General features: G+C 29.9%; 1 protein-coding gene across 1 annotated transcript in view; it reads left to right on the top strand.

Moving 5' to 3' along the window:
• The window catches only part of LOC132742165 (myosin-6-like), a 159,160-nt gene that overhangs the window by 75,139 nt on the left and 67,219 nt on the right, over positions 1–16,802 (top strand). The window contains exon 15 of the mRNA XM_060730493.1: positions 13,369–13,452. Coding sequence (XP_060586476.1) covers positions 13,369–13,452 — 84 coding nt within the window. The remainder of the gene's footprint in view (positions 1–13,368; positions 13,453–16,802) is intronic.

Raw genomic sequence — 16,802 nt, 5'->3', positions numbered from 1 at the left:
CAGACATTAGATATGTATAATTTGAGGTTAGAAAGCTAAATACAACTAAAGATTTGTTATTTTTTGTTGCCGTTGAAAATTGATTGTTTAGTAATTGTTATTACCATTGTTATTCCGGGGACTATGTTATTGTTCGTTTACTGCCGATCAATATGTAAACCAGTCATAAATCTGAAATAATAGCCACTTAATTAACTAATTATTAGAAAGTGATATGTACAGTCAATGTTTACTGTTGTTTGTATATGCAATTATGTAATTGAAAAATGCTGTAAGCTTTAAATAACCCATTAATAATATAGATTGACTAGACTTATTCTGACAAAGGGTTTGTTAAAATATGTAAAATGGTGAACTCATTGAACTTATTCTGACAGGAATTTTGTCTGCAGCTTGGCAAAGAAATGATTAATCTTGACAAAGGCATTTGATATGCAGCCTGGTAAAGGCATGATCAATCTAACAAATGCATTTAGTATACTGCCTGGCAAAAAATGATTAGTCTGACAAAAGCATGAAGTATGCAGCCTGGCAAAAGAATGATTAGTCTGATAAAAGCATGAAGTATGCAGCCTGGCAAAAGAATGATTAGTCTGATAAAAGCATGAAGTATGCAGCCTGGCAAAAGAATGATTAGTCTGATAAAAGCATGAAGTATGCAGCCTGGCAAAAGAATGATTAGTCTGACAAAAGCATGAAGTATGCAGCCTGGCAAAAGAATGATTAGTCTGACAAAGGCATTTGGTATGCAGCTTGGCAAAAGAATAATTAGTTTGACAAAGGCATTTGATATGAAGCCTGGCAAAAGCATGATTAGTTTGTCAAAGTCATTGTTATGCAGCCTGGCAAATAAATTATTAATCTGGCAAAGGCATTTGATATAAAGTCTGACAAAGGCATGATTAGTCTAACTAAGTCATTTCGTATACAGTCTGGCAAAAAAATATATTTTTTAGTCTGACAAGGAATTGTTGTTGTAGCCTGACAATAACATTTGAGATGTATTCTAACAATGGTATTCTTGATGTAGGTTCAATATTGCATTCTCGCTGTAGTTTGGCAAAGGCATTATTGGTGTTGTCTGGCAAGGGAATTCCATTTTTTCAAAGTCATTCTTTATGCAGTGTGACATAAGTCATTCTTTGTGTACTCTGAAAAGGGCATCTAAATGTTGTCTGACAAAAGACATTTTGACATAATTTATACTAAGGCTGACAAGTCATTCTTAATGTAGTTCTCAGTGTTGTCTGCCTAAAGTAATTATGACATAATTTTAATGTAATCTAGCAAAATGAATTCTTAGTATAGTCCAAAATAAAAAAAAGTTATTTGCCAAAAACGTTTCTTTATGCAGTCCAAAAATTTTTTATACTGATAAGAGTTTTGTAAGGTAGTCTGGCAAAAGTGTTCTGTATGAAGTTTGAAAAGGTCAATCTGCCAAATGCATTTCTAATGAGGTCCAATTACACAAAATTAAAGAAAGGCTTAATTCTCTAAATGCTTGTGAGGATAATGGCTTTGATTAAAACGGCCTTCAGGTTTTCTAAATATTAAAAATGTTATTGTTAGATAAATTTGACATATTATTGTCAATTCAAAAGAATTCAGGTGGAAAATGAAATTTGCTGACAATAAAATACATAAACAACAAGGTAACCCCGCGATACCTTTAATCTACCGGTCTGCTCTTTATATAATATTTAGTAATGTAAAGTAAAGGATTTGTTTCCCAATCTCCTATTTTTAGAAACAAGTGTCACTGTTTCAGAGAAGGCTTAACTATAATATTTGATGCACTTTCAAGACAAGATTACTGAAATACTTAGTTTGAAACAAAACAGAATTGTTTTTCCATACCTCAAAAGCTTAAGGCCGCTTTAAAAGCCATTTAAATATGAGTCCCTTAGTCTGCTATTGGATAGTTCCAAATTCAAAGCAGGCCGCAATAAATCAATTGAAGACCAATAAGCAGATATCAGTAGGGATGAAAGAAAAATTAGAATAAGATATCAATGATACAGCAATAGCTTGGATGAGCAATCTATTAGCATCATTTTGCAATTGCTCACATGAATAGCTTTCATTTCTGGATAAACCTTACATCAGTAATTATACACCTGGAATATAATCATATCTGATCAAATCAATAATACGATGATAATGGCAATATGATTGATTTTGGGTTCATTTCTATCGATTAGGTCCTTTTCTGTGCATTAGGTTCGTTGTTATATGATTTTGGTTTAATTAATGTCTTTGGGTTCTGCGGTTGTTCAGGAAATGATTATCACCATTCGGCAACCTTTAATAAAGTATGATGAGACAACTCTATGTCATATCTATGAATATATTCTCGGCACTTTAGAAAGCAGACGGCACTTTAGAAAGCAGACGGAAATTGACACCTGGTATGTCATCTCAGCGTGTCGTATCTACAGTGTCCTGTTTGGGCCAGTTAAAATATGGCATGTTAATACTTTAATCCTTGGGAGAAATGATGCTAAGCTTTCGTGTGAGGCGGTTTAATTTGGCTACTTTATTTTTAAAAAAATGAAATGAACGGCAAGAAATTTAGTCATAATTTAGCATGTAAACAGGCAACATTTAAGATGGCCCAAACAGTATACCATACTTTTTGATGAAATGTGAACGTTGTAAACATAGGATTCTCCTACAACGTTAACCTGAGTTTCTTTTTTCTTGTCAAGAATTTCTAGAATTCAGTGTCCTAGTCTTTTGGCATATGTTATACATTCTGTACATGTCATTATGAAATAAGTTCTGGAATTTATAGCTATTTCATAATATTACTCTTTTGTTCAAAGTTTACAAAAACTATAATTGCATGGAATACTTATATGACATTCAATTGTTATTGATGAATACATGGAATTTAAAAAAGGAAGACTTGTAAATGAACAAATGTTCACAGTGATTATGCTACAGGCAGACATGTGACTTAAACATGACCTCAGTGAAACATTCTAAAAATAGAAACTACAGCTTTAACACTGATTTGGAAAGTGCAAAGGTCACAACTAAAGTAAGGCTTCAATGGGTCAGAAACCCAAAGATTGTTAGAGCCGTACTTGGCGTGTTTAACGGAAAAGGTCCTGTGAATTCAAAGGAGAAAATGGTTGCCGAGGTACCAGAAGCTGTCAGGAGGAAGCAAGTTAAAGTAAGAGTTACCATGGTAACTTGTTTGTTGTCAGTATTTGGTAACCTTTGCTTGTTAAAACATTTATACTATAAAAATACCTTGATTGTCATTTCTAAAGCTTTAAACATGCTGCATATTTTGCTTTTCCCATTCCATTAAGAGATTTTGTTCATGCATGTCTTTTTTTTCATTTGTTTAATATTCATATTCATTATATACAAGCCTTCTACTAAAACCGAAATTGATAAGCCTATGTGACCAGGCTGACTTAACTTACATATTTTTAAATTTGATTACGGAAAATTCTAAAAACTGAGGCCTGAAAAGGTCATAGACAGTTAAGGATTAAATTCTCATGGTAGACTATATATATTTTGTGGTTTCATTTACAAAGATGTGACAGTTTTTACATTGTAAAAAGGCATGCAGCAAGGGCTGTACTTTTTACCTATTTCATTTATTGTTTTCATTGCTTTATTTAATTCACTGTCATTTCTGTTTCACAGGCTACATGAAGAGTGTCAAAATTGGCTTTAGTGGACATTTTATATAATATTATTTAATTGCTTTTGCAGATCTATATGTGACTCTCAGCTTATTGAATATTGTACAGCAAAAAAAAAGTAATTTTCAAAATTACATTTTTAAATTGCTTTTACGCCTTTGAGGATATAGTAAAAACTTTATATTACTGTTGAAATTGTGGATACTTACATAACTCTTGAAATTGTGGATACTTACATAACTCTTGAAATTGTGGATATCTATATAAGAAGTAAAAATGCCAAAGTTAAAACTGAATCTGTGGTCAAAACATGTTGATCAGAAGATTGTCCTTGAATGGTTACACAATCCAGTGATCTTGGCCCTACTACCTCAAGGTGTAGAAGATAGGAAAGTCCTTCTTAAGCCAAGGTTCGATCCCCGGTTGTGCCATGCCGCATGGTTCAGAAAATACAAAAAATCTGTAAGTCTTGGTTTTGTAATTAATATTATGGCACTCCAAAATGTTATCTTCACCTGTTTAGGTTAGATTTAGTTAGATTTAGTCAGATTTAGTCACATTTTCACATACAAAGTTCATATTTTCACTTACAAGTTTCACATTTTCACAAAGTTCAAATATTTTACATATAAATTTCACATAATTATGTATGTATATAAGGGCTGTCTTATATTTTTGTCTGATTTTGTAAGGCAAGTAAATACCAGTAAATGGAGGACATTTAAGACTTGATTTCCCATTTTCACATACAAATTTCCCTTTTTGTCATACAAATTTCCCATTTTCACATACAAATTTCCTATTTTCACATTCAAATTTCATATTTATTTATTAGGCTGTTATATTTTTGTCTTGTTGTGTAACACAAGTGCTTGAACTTACTTACTTACAAACAGGGCCTAGATTGCCAAAACAGGGTCTTAGCAACAAATATAACATGGTGAAAAACCGGAGCCTAACTAGCAACATGAAATGATGCCAAAACAGGGCCATAAAAACAACATTAAATAATGCCAAAACAAGAGCTTACAAACAAACAGAAACAATTTAACAAAACACCCATACACACAAATATAACATAATGGGAAAAAAACAGGGCCATGCAAACAAACAAACATAACATATGATGCCAAAAATTTTTTTACAGGTCCTGTTACAAACAAACATGAACACAGAGACAAACACGCGGCCCAGCTAAAGTAAATGTAATTTATAATTATGCCCAAAGCTTTTTTGTTTAGAGGAAGAAATAGTTATTGCCTGTGTTGATTAGGAAAGAATATTATAAATGTCATTAAGTCATGAATTCACATGTAACAATTATAATCAAATCACATCACCTGGTTATTTATATCATTCACTTTATTATAATTATAGTAAATCTGTCTGTACTTGCAGTAGAATTTGAGGCCCGTCTATGGCCGAGTGGTTTTAAAAGGTCATTGTCTTCGAACCGTTTGCCTTTCACTGCTGTAAGTTAAGCTGCGCTGGTATCTTTGGATTCTTCATTTGAGGAAACTTATCCAGCTTAGTAGAAATGTACTCTGACAGGGAGGTGCCCGTTAATTGTGACTGAATTAATGTACAAAGGGACACTTAAGGTCTTCCTCGGTCCTCTACCAGTAATTATAGTAAATTTGTTTATACTAGAAGTAGAATTTGAGGGGCGTCAGTGGCCGTTGACATCAACCAATTGCCTCTAACCGCTGTAGGTTCGATCTTCCGATTCTACATATGACGAGACTATCCAGCTGGCTTACTTACGGAATGTTGGTATCTAAATCAGGTGCTTGGTTTTACCTTAACTAATGTAACAGTTGGGATCTTAAGGTCTTACCTGGTCACTCTACTATCAGTTAAATGCGAGAAATACGTTCAGCCAAGATTGATCGACATATACCACAATAATGCTGTTAACCAATAAAAAAATTTAATAAAAGAAGTAGAATTTAAAAAGATTATTTACTTTTAAGTTGGCCGTTTTAAATCATTGTAACAATAGCATCTAAACAGATTGACATATTTTATAGCCGTATGGTGTTAAAAAAAAGAAAATATGATTTAAAATGTAACAAAATAATATGATCTCAGACAGTGCATATGGCTTTGAGTTGGGTTGTCAAGGTTAGCAAAAATGTAAACCGTTTAAACGGTGTCTTAATAACGGTGTTAAATGTTTAACAACTGTACTAAAATAATTCTTAGATTTTAAACATTAACTGATAAGATAGCACATTTTTTCGTAGTTTGTTCTATTAAACAACAATTATAGAATATGGAGAAACTGTTGTCCGTCATACAGTATGCGATAAGATAGCATGCAACCAAATAAAAAATATATTAATGATTCAACAAAATGTCATCTTGCTGTCAAGAAACAAAGGTAATGTTAAAACCCAATCTAAAAGTTCTTCAGCTATTGGTCATATGCTAACCTTGGTTAGTTACAATCCGACTGAACCTGTTTAAACGGATTACATGACACCCCTAGCTTTGAGTTAGATTTAATATTTTGTTCTTTACCATTGCCAAATTTTGTTTGCTTGTTTATGTTTGACGTAGTCTGTGTAAACCAGGAAATTTTTAAACTTTAACTTCATAAATGCTTATTTAAAATATTCCTGTCACCATATTTTGTGTATTTTCTTTGCAACATTTTATGTGTTTTTTGCCAAACAGCACCTTTATCATAAACAAAAAAAAAACAATTGACTGCATCTTTAGCTCACCTGTCACAAAGTGACAAGATGAGCTTTTGTGATCACTTTTTGTCCCATGCTGTCTGTCGGGCGCCATCTGTAAACTTTAACTTTTAACGACATCTCCTCATAAACCACTAGGCCAATTTCATCCAAACTTCACAGGAATGTTCCTTCCGTGGTCCTCTTTTAAAATTGTTCAAAGAATTTTAAATTTAATTCCATGCAGAACTCTTAAGAAAATTTTTTAAAAGATTCTTCTTTCTCAAAAACCCAAAGTGCTAGAGCTTAGATATTTAGCAATGGGTGTCTACCAAGGTTGTTCAAATAAAAGCCCTGGTATCAAAATTGGCCATAGTAAAAACCAAAAAAGATCTTCTTTTAAAAAAAACACAAAAAGCTAGAGCTTAGATATTTATCATGAAACATCTTCTAATGGGTGTCTACCAAGTTTGTTTAAAAATAATAAAAGTCTTGGTGTCAAAATTGGCCCCATCCCAGGGGGGAGATTCATTTTCCTTATACAATGTAATGTACACATCTTTTGGAACTGTTGTTTTCTATAGAGATATTTAAAATGATATTTTTAAATAAAACTGAATAAAAAATGATCCCAGATACCCCTCTATGCATAGATCCCTGACCTATCCAATTCTAATTATCAGATTAGTGGATACAATAAGAATTTCACCACAACATATTTGTTAACAAAAGAGCACATGTCAATGCTTGTGGGTAAAGTTATTTAAATGAAAGTTCACAGTAAGGATCTAATTCAATTATACATGTAAATTGGTGAAAATGAGTTACTGACTTTAATAAAATAATTTATTGATTAAAAATGAATTGTGATATTGATTTTAACATGTATGAAAAGGTCTAGAGACACACATGTGGGTATTTATTAAGTTCTCATTGGTTTGAACACAGTACACCCGTTTGGTGCCCATGATATCACACCTATTTGGTGCACATGGTATCACACCAATTGGGCCGTTCCATTCCATTGTATTGGTGCTAGATAACACCAATCCAGATATGAACAATCATGTAGTAATGAAGATCATCATCACCAGAGCTGGATCTTTACCCAACATATGCAACGGACCTTAATGAAATAAAGTACAATGTTAGTATATATACAGGACTATTATGTAACAAACAAACCTGACACTTGAGTTTCTACATAAATCATTTTCAATCCATTTTTCTTAAATTATAGGGTCAAAAACTGTGTAAAATTATCAAATATGTTAAATTTAAACATAAATCATTTCTTTAGCTCAAATTATACTATCATATTTGTTATTAAGTATGTAACTATTTTATTAGATATGATTATAATAATATATTCCTCCAAATGTTAATTATGAAATCTATATTTATTTTTTTCTAAAGATAGATGTTAGAGTTTATAAATAAAACCTTAGTGGACTAAAAGTAGGTTTACCATGTAAACAAAAACAGGGGATGTAATCTTTGTTTATGACTATAACAAATGTATATTATTTGACATACAAAAGAAAATAAAGTCTATGGTGATAAAATTATGATTTAACATGTGTCTGACAATCATGATCAATTTAAAAATATACCCACTCAGATGTACAATTATTAACAAATCAACCGGTAGACATTTTGTACTTTCAGTTTCTACAACAATAATAATAAATATAAATTTATACTGTAAAAGTAGATATATCTACCAGGATGTCAAAAAAATAGTGTATTTAAAATTCAACATACATTTCACACCAGGAAATATTAGGGAATTGTGAAAGGGTAGAATTTAATGACATATTGATTGATAATTTACGCTAGAGTTCATTTCTTTTTATGTTTACTATTGTGTTCCCAAACTTTGACGGACAGGGTCAAGATGATGCAATTGTAAATAAGGAAGCCTCAATGACAGTAAAGTTACAAAGTAAAAATTTGCAGATGCAGTTTAAGTTAGTCTGTTCACTAACTAAATTGTAATATATTAATACTGCTTCAGAAATATTTTTTGAGGAAATATTGAACTTCCTTGCATAACAGACTAGTGATCCGTTTTACAACTTTTACCCATGCCGGAAATTCTATCTGATATGGAGGGGGGGGGGTTCCAGATGAGTTGTGTGCTATACAATGGCATGCTTAGGATGACGTCACATTTAGCTGTTATGAATGAAGTTGTAATTTCATACAATGTTGTAAGAAATGGCAGAAACCATAAACAAAATGATATAATTATTGTTCAAATGGGTTTTTTTCCCAACAAGACTGTATGTAGTGAGAAATGCATAAAGTAGCATTTTCTTGTTTAAAGGGACTCCACTGAGGTTTTTAGACATGACAGGACTGAAAATTAATTCTCAAGATTAATGTTCCATTAATTTTGATGTAGTTCTAAACAAATAACTTTTGTGCGAAATTTCAGATCATTTGCTCTCTTTGTCTTTCCAGAATAATTATCCTAATGGTGAAAAATGGCCAAAAAATGAGAAGTGTTGCCTTTCAATCGTTTTTGTTGAGGATTTGCACAAAAATACGATTTTCAAGTTATTTCTGACTATCTTTTGCATATTGTTCTGTTTCTATTACCCGAGGTTACCTAAGAAATTAAAATTTTATGTTTTAAAAATTTTTAGATCTCATTAAATTCCTTAAATAATGATTCTTTTGGACTTTTATAATATTACTTCTTTTGACAATTGGAAAAGAGATTAGTTATTAAGTGCTTAAATTGCAGCTTTCCTTATTAGGCTATATGCTTGGCATGGGAATAGTAAAAAAATCGTAGATAAATGAAAATAATAAATTCATTATGTTTAAATATATTAAAATTTAAAAAGACATGTATGTTTTGTATACCAGCCAAAAAAAAATATATATTGATCATGATTGAAGCATTAAAGAAGAAATTTCATGTCGAAGAACCCACGACAATTCTGTTAATGCAAATCAATTGTTCAAGTGCTTATGTTTAATTATATGACACTCTACTTGAAAACCGAGAGCTTATTTTATATTCTGTTTTACTATGTACCTTGAATTGATTAAGATCTATAGGAAATTTACATTGATCAATTTGATAAATAAAGATTTATTCAATGCAAACACTTGTCGTACAAGACTTATAAAGTTTGAAAATGTCAATATCAACGGAAACAGGTGCTTTGTGCGGAGAAAATCTTTAAGTAATATAATAGTTACACTCTTTGAAAAAACTACTTGTTAGGCGTAATAAATTAAGTAATAACATAGACATATGGCAGTTGCACTTTACTTACGAATCAACTGAGTCATGTTTAAAAAAAAAGAATTCCAAATTTAAAAATGTTATATAACTTACTTATGGCTTTAACCAAATGTTTTCCTGAGTTTAAGAAAGAATTTTATTAAAAGAGTTTCTTGTATTTTGTATCATAAATAATGTATTACATTTTGCATATTCTTTGTCAGGCAAATTAAAAAAATTATGCTTGAAATAAAAGAAATTCATTAACAATTAAATATTAATAATAAATACTACTTCAATAATTGTATGATTTCTGGTTATCCTGCTATTTATGTATTAAGATAAAAAAGGAGGGGGGTGGAGGTATTGGGGGATATAGTGGAGGGAATTGTGGGGAGTTGGATTCTTTTGTGTGCATCCAATATCAGAAATAATTAAAATTGATATATGTTTGGTTATCCCCCTTTGTTTATTTTTGAACAGTATAAGCTTGATTATCTCCCTTTATTTATAGCTTTGTTAAAGGGTATAAAGCAATAATTATCTAATGAAATACTTTTAGAAAATTTGTCAACAGTAAAATTATGTTGTTTCTATAATCATATTTTCCATTCATGAAAGAGTTATCAAATGTCTCTGTTATTATGTTATTAACGGTCACATGTTAATGGAATAAAATGTTCCAAGACAAAATTCTATGCTGCTATTTAATATTGGTTTAGCAATGATTTTTTTCACCTGCTATTTTCTCTAAAAGAATTGTACAAACATAAATTATTTCTTTCATACAGGTTTTTTTGGGGTTTTTTTTTTTCAAAATTCAAACAATAATTTTGTAAACTGTAAGCAGCAGATGAATAGCTTTATTATAAGTCTCTTTAAATGAATAAAAAAAACGTAAAAAATTGCTTACATTTTCTATTTTAACAGATCAGCTAAAAGTTGTTATAAGTTACCTCCCTTAATGTGAAATTCAGTAAAAAGTACATTATATTGCAAATTACCTCCCTTGAAGTAAAATTCAGTTTAAAGTACATCAAATTATAAGTTACCTCCCTTTGCGCGAAATTCAGTTCAAGTTACATTTCCTGAATTATTAATTTACATCAAAGGAAATATTTTCAATCAACTGAGGACAGAAAATATCAAGAAAATATGCAATAAAAATTTAAATAATTTCCCATAATTCCAAGCCAGATTGACATTTCCCTTCTTTCAAACTCAAAGGAAAAGAAGTCAGACGGAAAATTTTCAATTTCCTTTCACACAATTACCTCCCTTTGTTGGAAAAATATGTTCTCAGCAGAGTTTATAAGAGAAAATTTCTGCCAATAATCTAGTCAATAGCCTGAATGAGATTACCCGTAGCTTTGTTGACAGTCAGCCTTCTACAAATTGATTCCATATTATCAGAAAAACTCTTCAATCGTATTTGTTTTTCTCCCTGTGTTTCTATTTATTTCTATAAATATCATGGGGTAACTTTTCATGTAATATGAAGTTTTATGAAATTCTATCCGTGCCATATTTAAAACAAGATCCGAAAAGTAGTTGGATTTATATTTTATAAAAAAAACCTGAATCTTTTAATGTTTTGAAGTGATAAGAGATTTAGGGGTTATTTTTAAATTTTGAAATATTTGGAACTTTCGATTTAATGACGAAGCAAATTTTGCGTGATAATATTTTTTTCATTTTGAAAAAATCGAGTCTAATCAGCGAGGGATTACGGTTATTATGTGGTCCCGAGTTTCAAAGAGGAAGAATATGTAGAGAAAGAATCTATTTTTAGTATCATGTCGGATTGAAGTTTCTGGCTAGGAAATTTGAAGTTTTTGGAATGGAAAATTAAAAAATTTCAAAAAATTTGTAAAAATATTGTCAAAATATACAAAGTTTATTGGCTAAGTATGATAGAAATATCTGACATGAAGTGATCTTTTTTACGTATAAAAAAAGGAACGTTTCAAGTGAAAAAGTGGAAAACTTAAAAAAAGAGATTTGCAAAATATGTAAATTTTGATGAATGTTTGTGATATCAAGAGACTTTTAATTAATTTTTTTAAGTGTGTAATAGAAACCGTCATGTAGATTTAAAGTTTCAGGGGAAAATGTAAAAATGTGGAAAATTTGACAAAATATGTGCATGAACTTGATGGAAATTTGATTGAGAAAATTTCATGTATCTAGGACTTTTGGTGATCTGTTTATAAGTGTGTTTTTAAGAAACATGTAGATTTGAAGTTTCTAGTGGCCAGATCGTGACTGTTTTGAAAAAATTGTGTCTGAATAAAAATATATGAAGTTGAAAATTTTTTAATAGAGATGATAGGAAGTGATCTTTTAAACAGTGTATAATAGAAACATAAAGTTAATTTGGCATGTTTGGAAAATAAAAGTGATAACTTTCGAAAAGATACCTAAAAATATTTGACCAAAGTTTGACCGAGGAAGCTGGTAACTATAGTAACTAGGGAATAATGGTGATGTGATTATGAAAGCAAATATGTCCAAAGGAAAGAAAAAGGTAGAGATACCGATTAATTTATAGCAGGTTTAAGCATCTTTGAGCAGGTTTTAGCATCTTTAAGCAGGTTTTAGCATCTTTGAGCATCTTTTAGGAAGTTTTGTTGTTTTAAGGGTTTCAACATGTTTTAACCCCAAATTATTTACATTTCACATGGTATGGAATTTAACAAATTATACAATGGCATGTAAAGTTGATCAGAAAACTGTTGTAGAGAAGTTTGTAATTACTGGTACTGGTTAGTTATCCGGGGAAGCAAGTTGGGTGCCATCAACCCACCCCAAAGATATGACCAAAAATGTGTTAAGATTTGGCATAAAAAACATTCAAATAAACAAACACAATGGTTTGGTTTTAGATTATTATTATACTCATAACTGTAATCTTATTTTATAGAACTTTGAAAATTATGCAAAGTTCTGAAAAAAGAAAGTATTAGTCCTATCAACATACTGTTGAATCTCTAAAGTTGTACCAGTAGACATGTCCTTTGGATTTAAATTTGATTTATCAATTGTATTTTGAAATTGATTTATACAATTATATTTGTTCTGTTTTACATAGATTCAAAGATCTATTTTGCATAGAATTTTATGAACAATATTTCAGTTTACATAGATTTATAACTTTTTTATTCCAGTTTAATTCATGTCCATTCTCTGTTGCATAGATTTATAAATCTGTTTTACATAGATTTGTAATTCCATTTAATTCATGTTGATTATGATTACATAGATTTATATACATTTCTTCCAGTTAAATAAATCTTTATTCTGTTTTACTTATTTATCTCTGTTTATTTCATGTTCATTCTATGGTACATAGATTGATAATTCTGTTTTGCATAGATTTATAAATCTGTTTTACATAGATTTATAAATTGATATATATTTCTGTTTTACATAGATTTCATAATTTTTATTTTCCATTTTATTCATACTCACTCTGTTTTACATAGATTTATAAGTTATATGTTTCTGTTTTTACTTAGATTTATAAATCTGTTTTACATAGATTTATAAGTTGTTGTTTCAAATTTATAAATCTGTTTTACATAGATTTATAAATCTGTTTTTCATAGATCTATAAATCTGCTTTTCATAGATTTAAAAGTTATTATGTTTCTGCTTTTACATAGATTTATAAGTTGTTGTTTCAGATTTATAAATCTGTTTTACATAGATTTATAAATCTGCTTTACATAGATTTATAAGTTATTGTTTCTGTTTTTACATAGATTTATTGTTATTTCAGATTGGTTTATACACATTGTCCCCAGATGAGAGTATCAGGCCTCTTTCATCTTATAGTACCAAAAAGACAGCAAGTTATTTGTCTGTAAGAACAATGACAAGATGTTTCCCCTGTTTTATCCCCTATGTCCATGGAAAATTTAAACCTATGTTTGCTTAGATATAGGGATTTGGCAAAGATGTTTTTCCTGTTTTTCACCATAAAAGTATGTCCTTTGACAATTTTGACCTATGTTTGCTTTGATATAGGGATTTGGCAAATATGTATCCCCTGTTTATCCATATGTCCTTTGAAAGTTTAGATCTTTGTTGGCTGAGATATATGGGTTTGGCAAAGATGTATACCTTATTGTTTTCCATATGTCCTTTGAAAGTTTTGACCTTTGTTGGCTTAAATATAGGGACTTGGCCTTTATGCTTGTTTTGTCCTAATGTATGATACCCAAAACAAGAGTTTCACAATTATATTACTCCGCTGTTTGCAAGATGTGTTGCTTTATATGTTTTGTTTTGTTTACCTTCCTTTTTATACCTCTCATGAAAAAGAAAGTGGGTGACAGAAATCCTTTTTTCCCATGTTTGAACTGTGACTTGTTGTATGTGTTCAAGAGTCCTGAAAGGTTGGTTTTGAGGACAATTGGCATTAAAGATGCATATTTTTCACTCCTGAATGTTGTGAACAAATATAAATGATTGTTTACTTATTATCTACATGTATTATCATTCCATCTGGTCTATACTGATTAATGATACTTGATGGACAAATTATTTAATGCATGATATATAGAGGATATTCAAGTTTTTTCTATAAATACAGGATTTATTATACAAGTTAAAAATGATGATTTTCATACCACAAGATGAAAATAAATCCTGTATTTATAGAAAAAAACTTGATTTTTCTGTTTATTATATACATTTTCTTTTTTTCTGATAACACAATTTGAAAGATTTCCACTTTAAATTTTGTGTAGTACCTGAATTTAGAAGAAAGTAGTCCAGCAAGACGTACACCAGTGAAAATATGGAAAATATGTTTCACTGCAGTAAAAAATAAATTTGTACAATGAAAATATGGAATATGAAATCATACATTTGATTTCATCAATATTTCATTAAAAAGTATATAATAAAATAGTTTTATACTATTATACTGCTATTGAAAAGAAAAACACAGAAGAAATGTATGAAAAGAAGTAATTTATTAAAGGGACTCCACTGAGGTTTTTTGACATGACGGAACTGGAAACAATTTTTCAAAAATTTTGTAACATTTGATGTAGGTCTATACAAATAACTTTTGTGCAAAATTTCAGATCATTCGCTCCTCCATGAAAAAAATAACCAAAATCAAAAAAGCATTGCAATGCCTTTCACTCATACCTGGCTAACAGTAACACAAAAATACAATTTCCAATTCATTTCTGAGTATATTTCTTAACTTATAGTCTTTTGCATATCTTTTCTGTTTAAATGCCCCAGCTGATCTATGTAAGAAATTAAAACCTTTATGCTTTTAAGCCTTTGGACCTGAGACAGTGGAGTTCCTTTAAGATTGATTCTCAAAACCTTGTTAGAAAATTGAAATGCTCTCAAGTTGTTAACTGATAAAAAAAACAACTTTGAGTACTTCATCAATAATGTTGCATAAAGATATTTATGGACTGATTTTTCAAACAGAATTGATCTTACGTTTGAAATAGATTTGCAAATGGCGTCTGTTTTGATATGGAATACAAGTTAATTTTTCACTTCACAGAACACTTCACTTGTTAACAACATGTTAAAGCTGCATGCCAAAATATTTCAAGAAAATCAAACTTGAGAAAAATGTACCATAATTTTAAGAAAAATGTAAGAAAATCCAAGATATGAGTAAAATTGTACATGCTATGTACAATGTATGACTGATTTTGCAGTATTTATCACCATAATTCTACTGCGTTTCTAATGCAGTAAGAGCTACAATGTATTTTGCATATTTTGACCTATTGGTGGTTAAATTTACATTGATTATAAGTTCCAATTGCAAAAAAGCATTTTCTTTGTTCACTTCACAATATTTTACTTTTTTTTATACATTTTCGAAATTTTAATGAAAATTAGCATGAATCTGGAGGCATGCTGCTTTAAGCAATTTTAAAACTGAAATTATAAGATAAATCAATTGAAACAATAATTATTAAATTTCAGGAGCTTTCTAAGTTTTCCCTTTTGTCCATCCATGTGCTTTAAATGATACTTTCGCCATTGTAAACTGATACCTTTTTCATGCATATAAATAATTTAATATAATTTGTTTGAAACATTTTTTGTCAAATTTCATATACATAGTAAAATTTTTCTTAAGAATTATTCTTATTATTTGAGCTATATAAATTTTTTTGAAAAGTTCTGTAAATTTTGAGGTGAGCTTTTAAGTGCCATGGTTGCCCTCCTTTTGTACTTGCAGTGTTTTTGTTGTTATTGTTGTTGTTTTTATGTCACAATAAGCAAATTTAAACAAGAGCATCCTACTTTATTCGACCTGGAAGAAGTTTTGTTGCCAGTTACAATTAAATGTTTTATGGTTAAAGTAACAACATTCACAAATACAAAATGAAATTCGCTCCCAATAGCATCACATGTTTTACCTAATAAATGTCACCATTTCATCACACAATAAATGGTTAGAAATTTTTTATCTTGAAATAATTATTGTTTCTAAAAATAGAAAACAACAATTAAGATCATCTTTCAATACAATTTATGTTTTTTTTCCTTTTTTCGGAAGTTTTATTTTAGTTTATGACATAGATTTCCTGATTTATCTGAAATATAGGGAGAAATAATTATTTCTCATAGATTTATTTATATAAAAAAAATGGGGGAGAAGTTATTGGGTAACAAATCAATATTGAACAGGTATATTAGTCCCTTATCTATATTGATTTACCATAGAAACTTTCTATTGTTTCGTCAAATCAAATCATTACTTCGTCTAAACGGCATTCTGATCAGAAAATACGGAGCGTTTTATTATTTTGTGACATGTACCCACAGAAATCAATGGGTCGCGGAACCTGCCAGCTTAATAATGAGATTAGTTGAAAGATAATTCTTGCGATGTTTGTTTGTTATTGAAATTACTTTTTTAGCACCGAAAAACACACAAACAGCCAGCTCTTGTCATTTAGTCTGATGTTTTTCCAATAAGATATTTTTATTAATTTCCAATGAGATATTTTGATTAATTTCTGTTACAGTAACTGTTATGCCATTAAAAAAAAGCAAACAAATTTTTAAAATTGTTTAGTATATTTTTAAGCCCCTCCCCTCAACCCCCCCCCCACACACACACACACACACATACACACAAACAGTTCAGTTCTTGTTATTTGGTAGACAGCAGTTTTTACTCTTCATTTAACAGGGAGTCTGTTATTTCTATTAAAT

Source organism: Ruditapes philippinarum, unplaced genomic scaffold, assembly GCF_026571515.1.
Source record: "Ruditapes philippinarum isolate M1 unplaced genomic scaffold, ASM2657151v2 ctg1133_1_1_1_1, whole genome shotgun sequence".
NCBI classification, from domain to species: Eukaryota; Metazoa; Mollusca; class Bivalvia; order Venerida; family Veneridae; genus Ruditapes; species Ruditapes philippinarum.
Note: the sequence above shows the minus strand (reverse complement) of the source record. Positions and strands in the feature narration are given on the sequence as shown.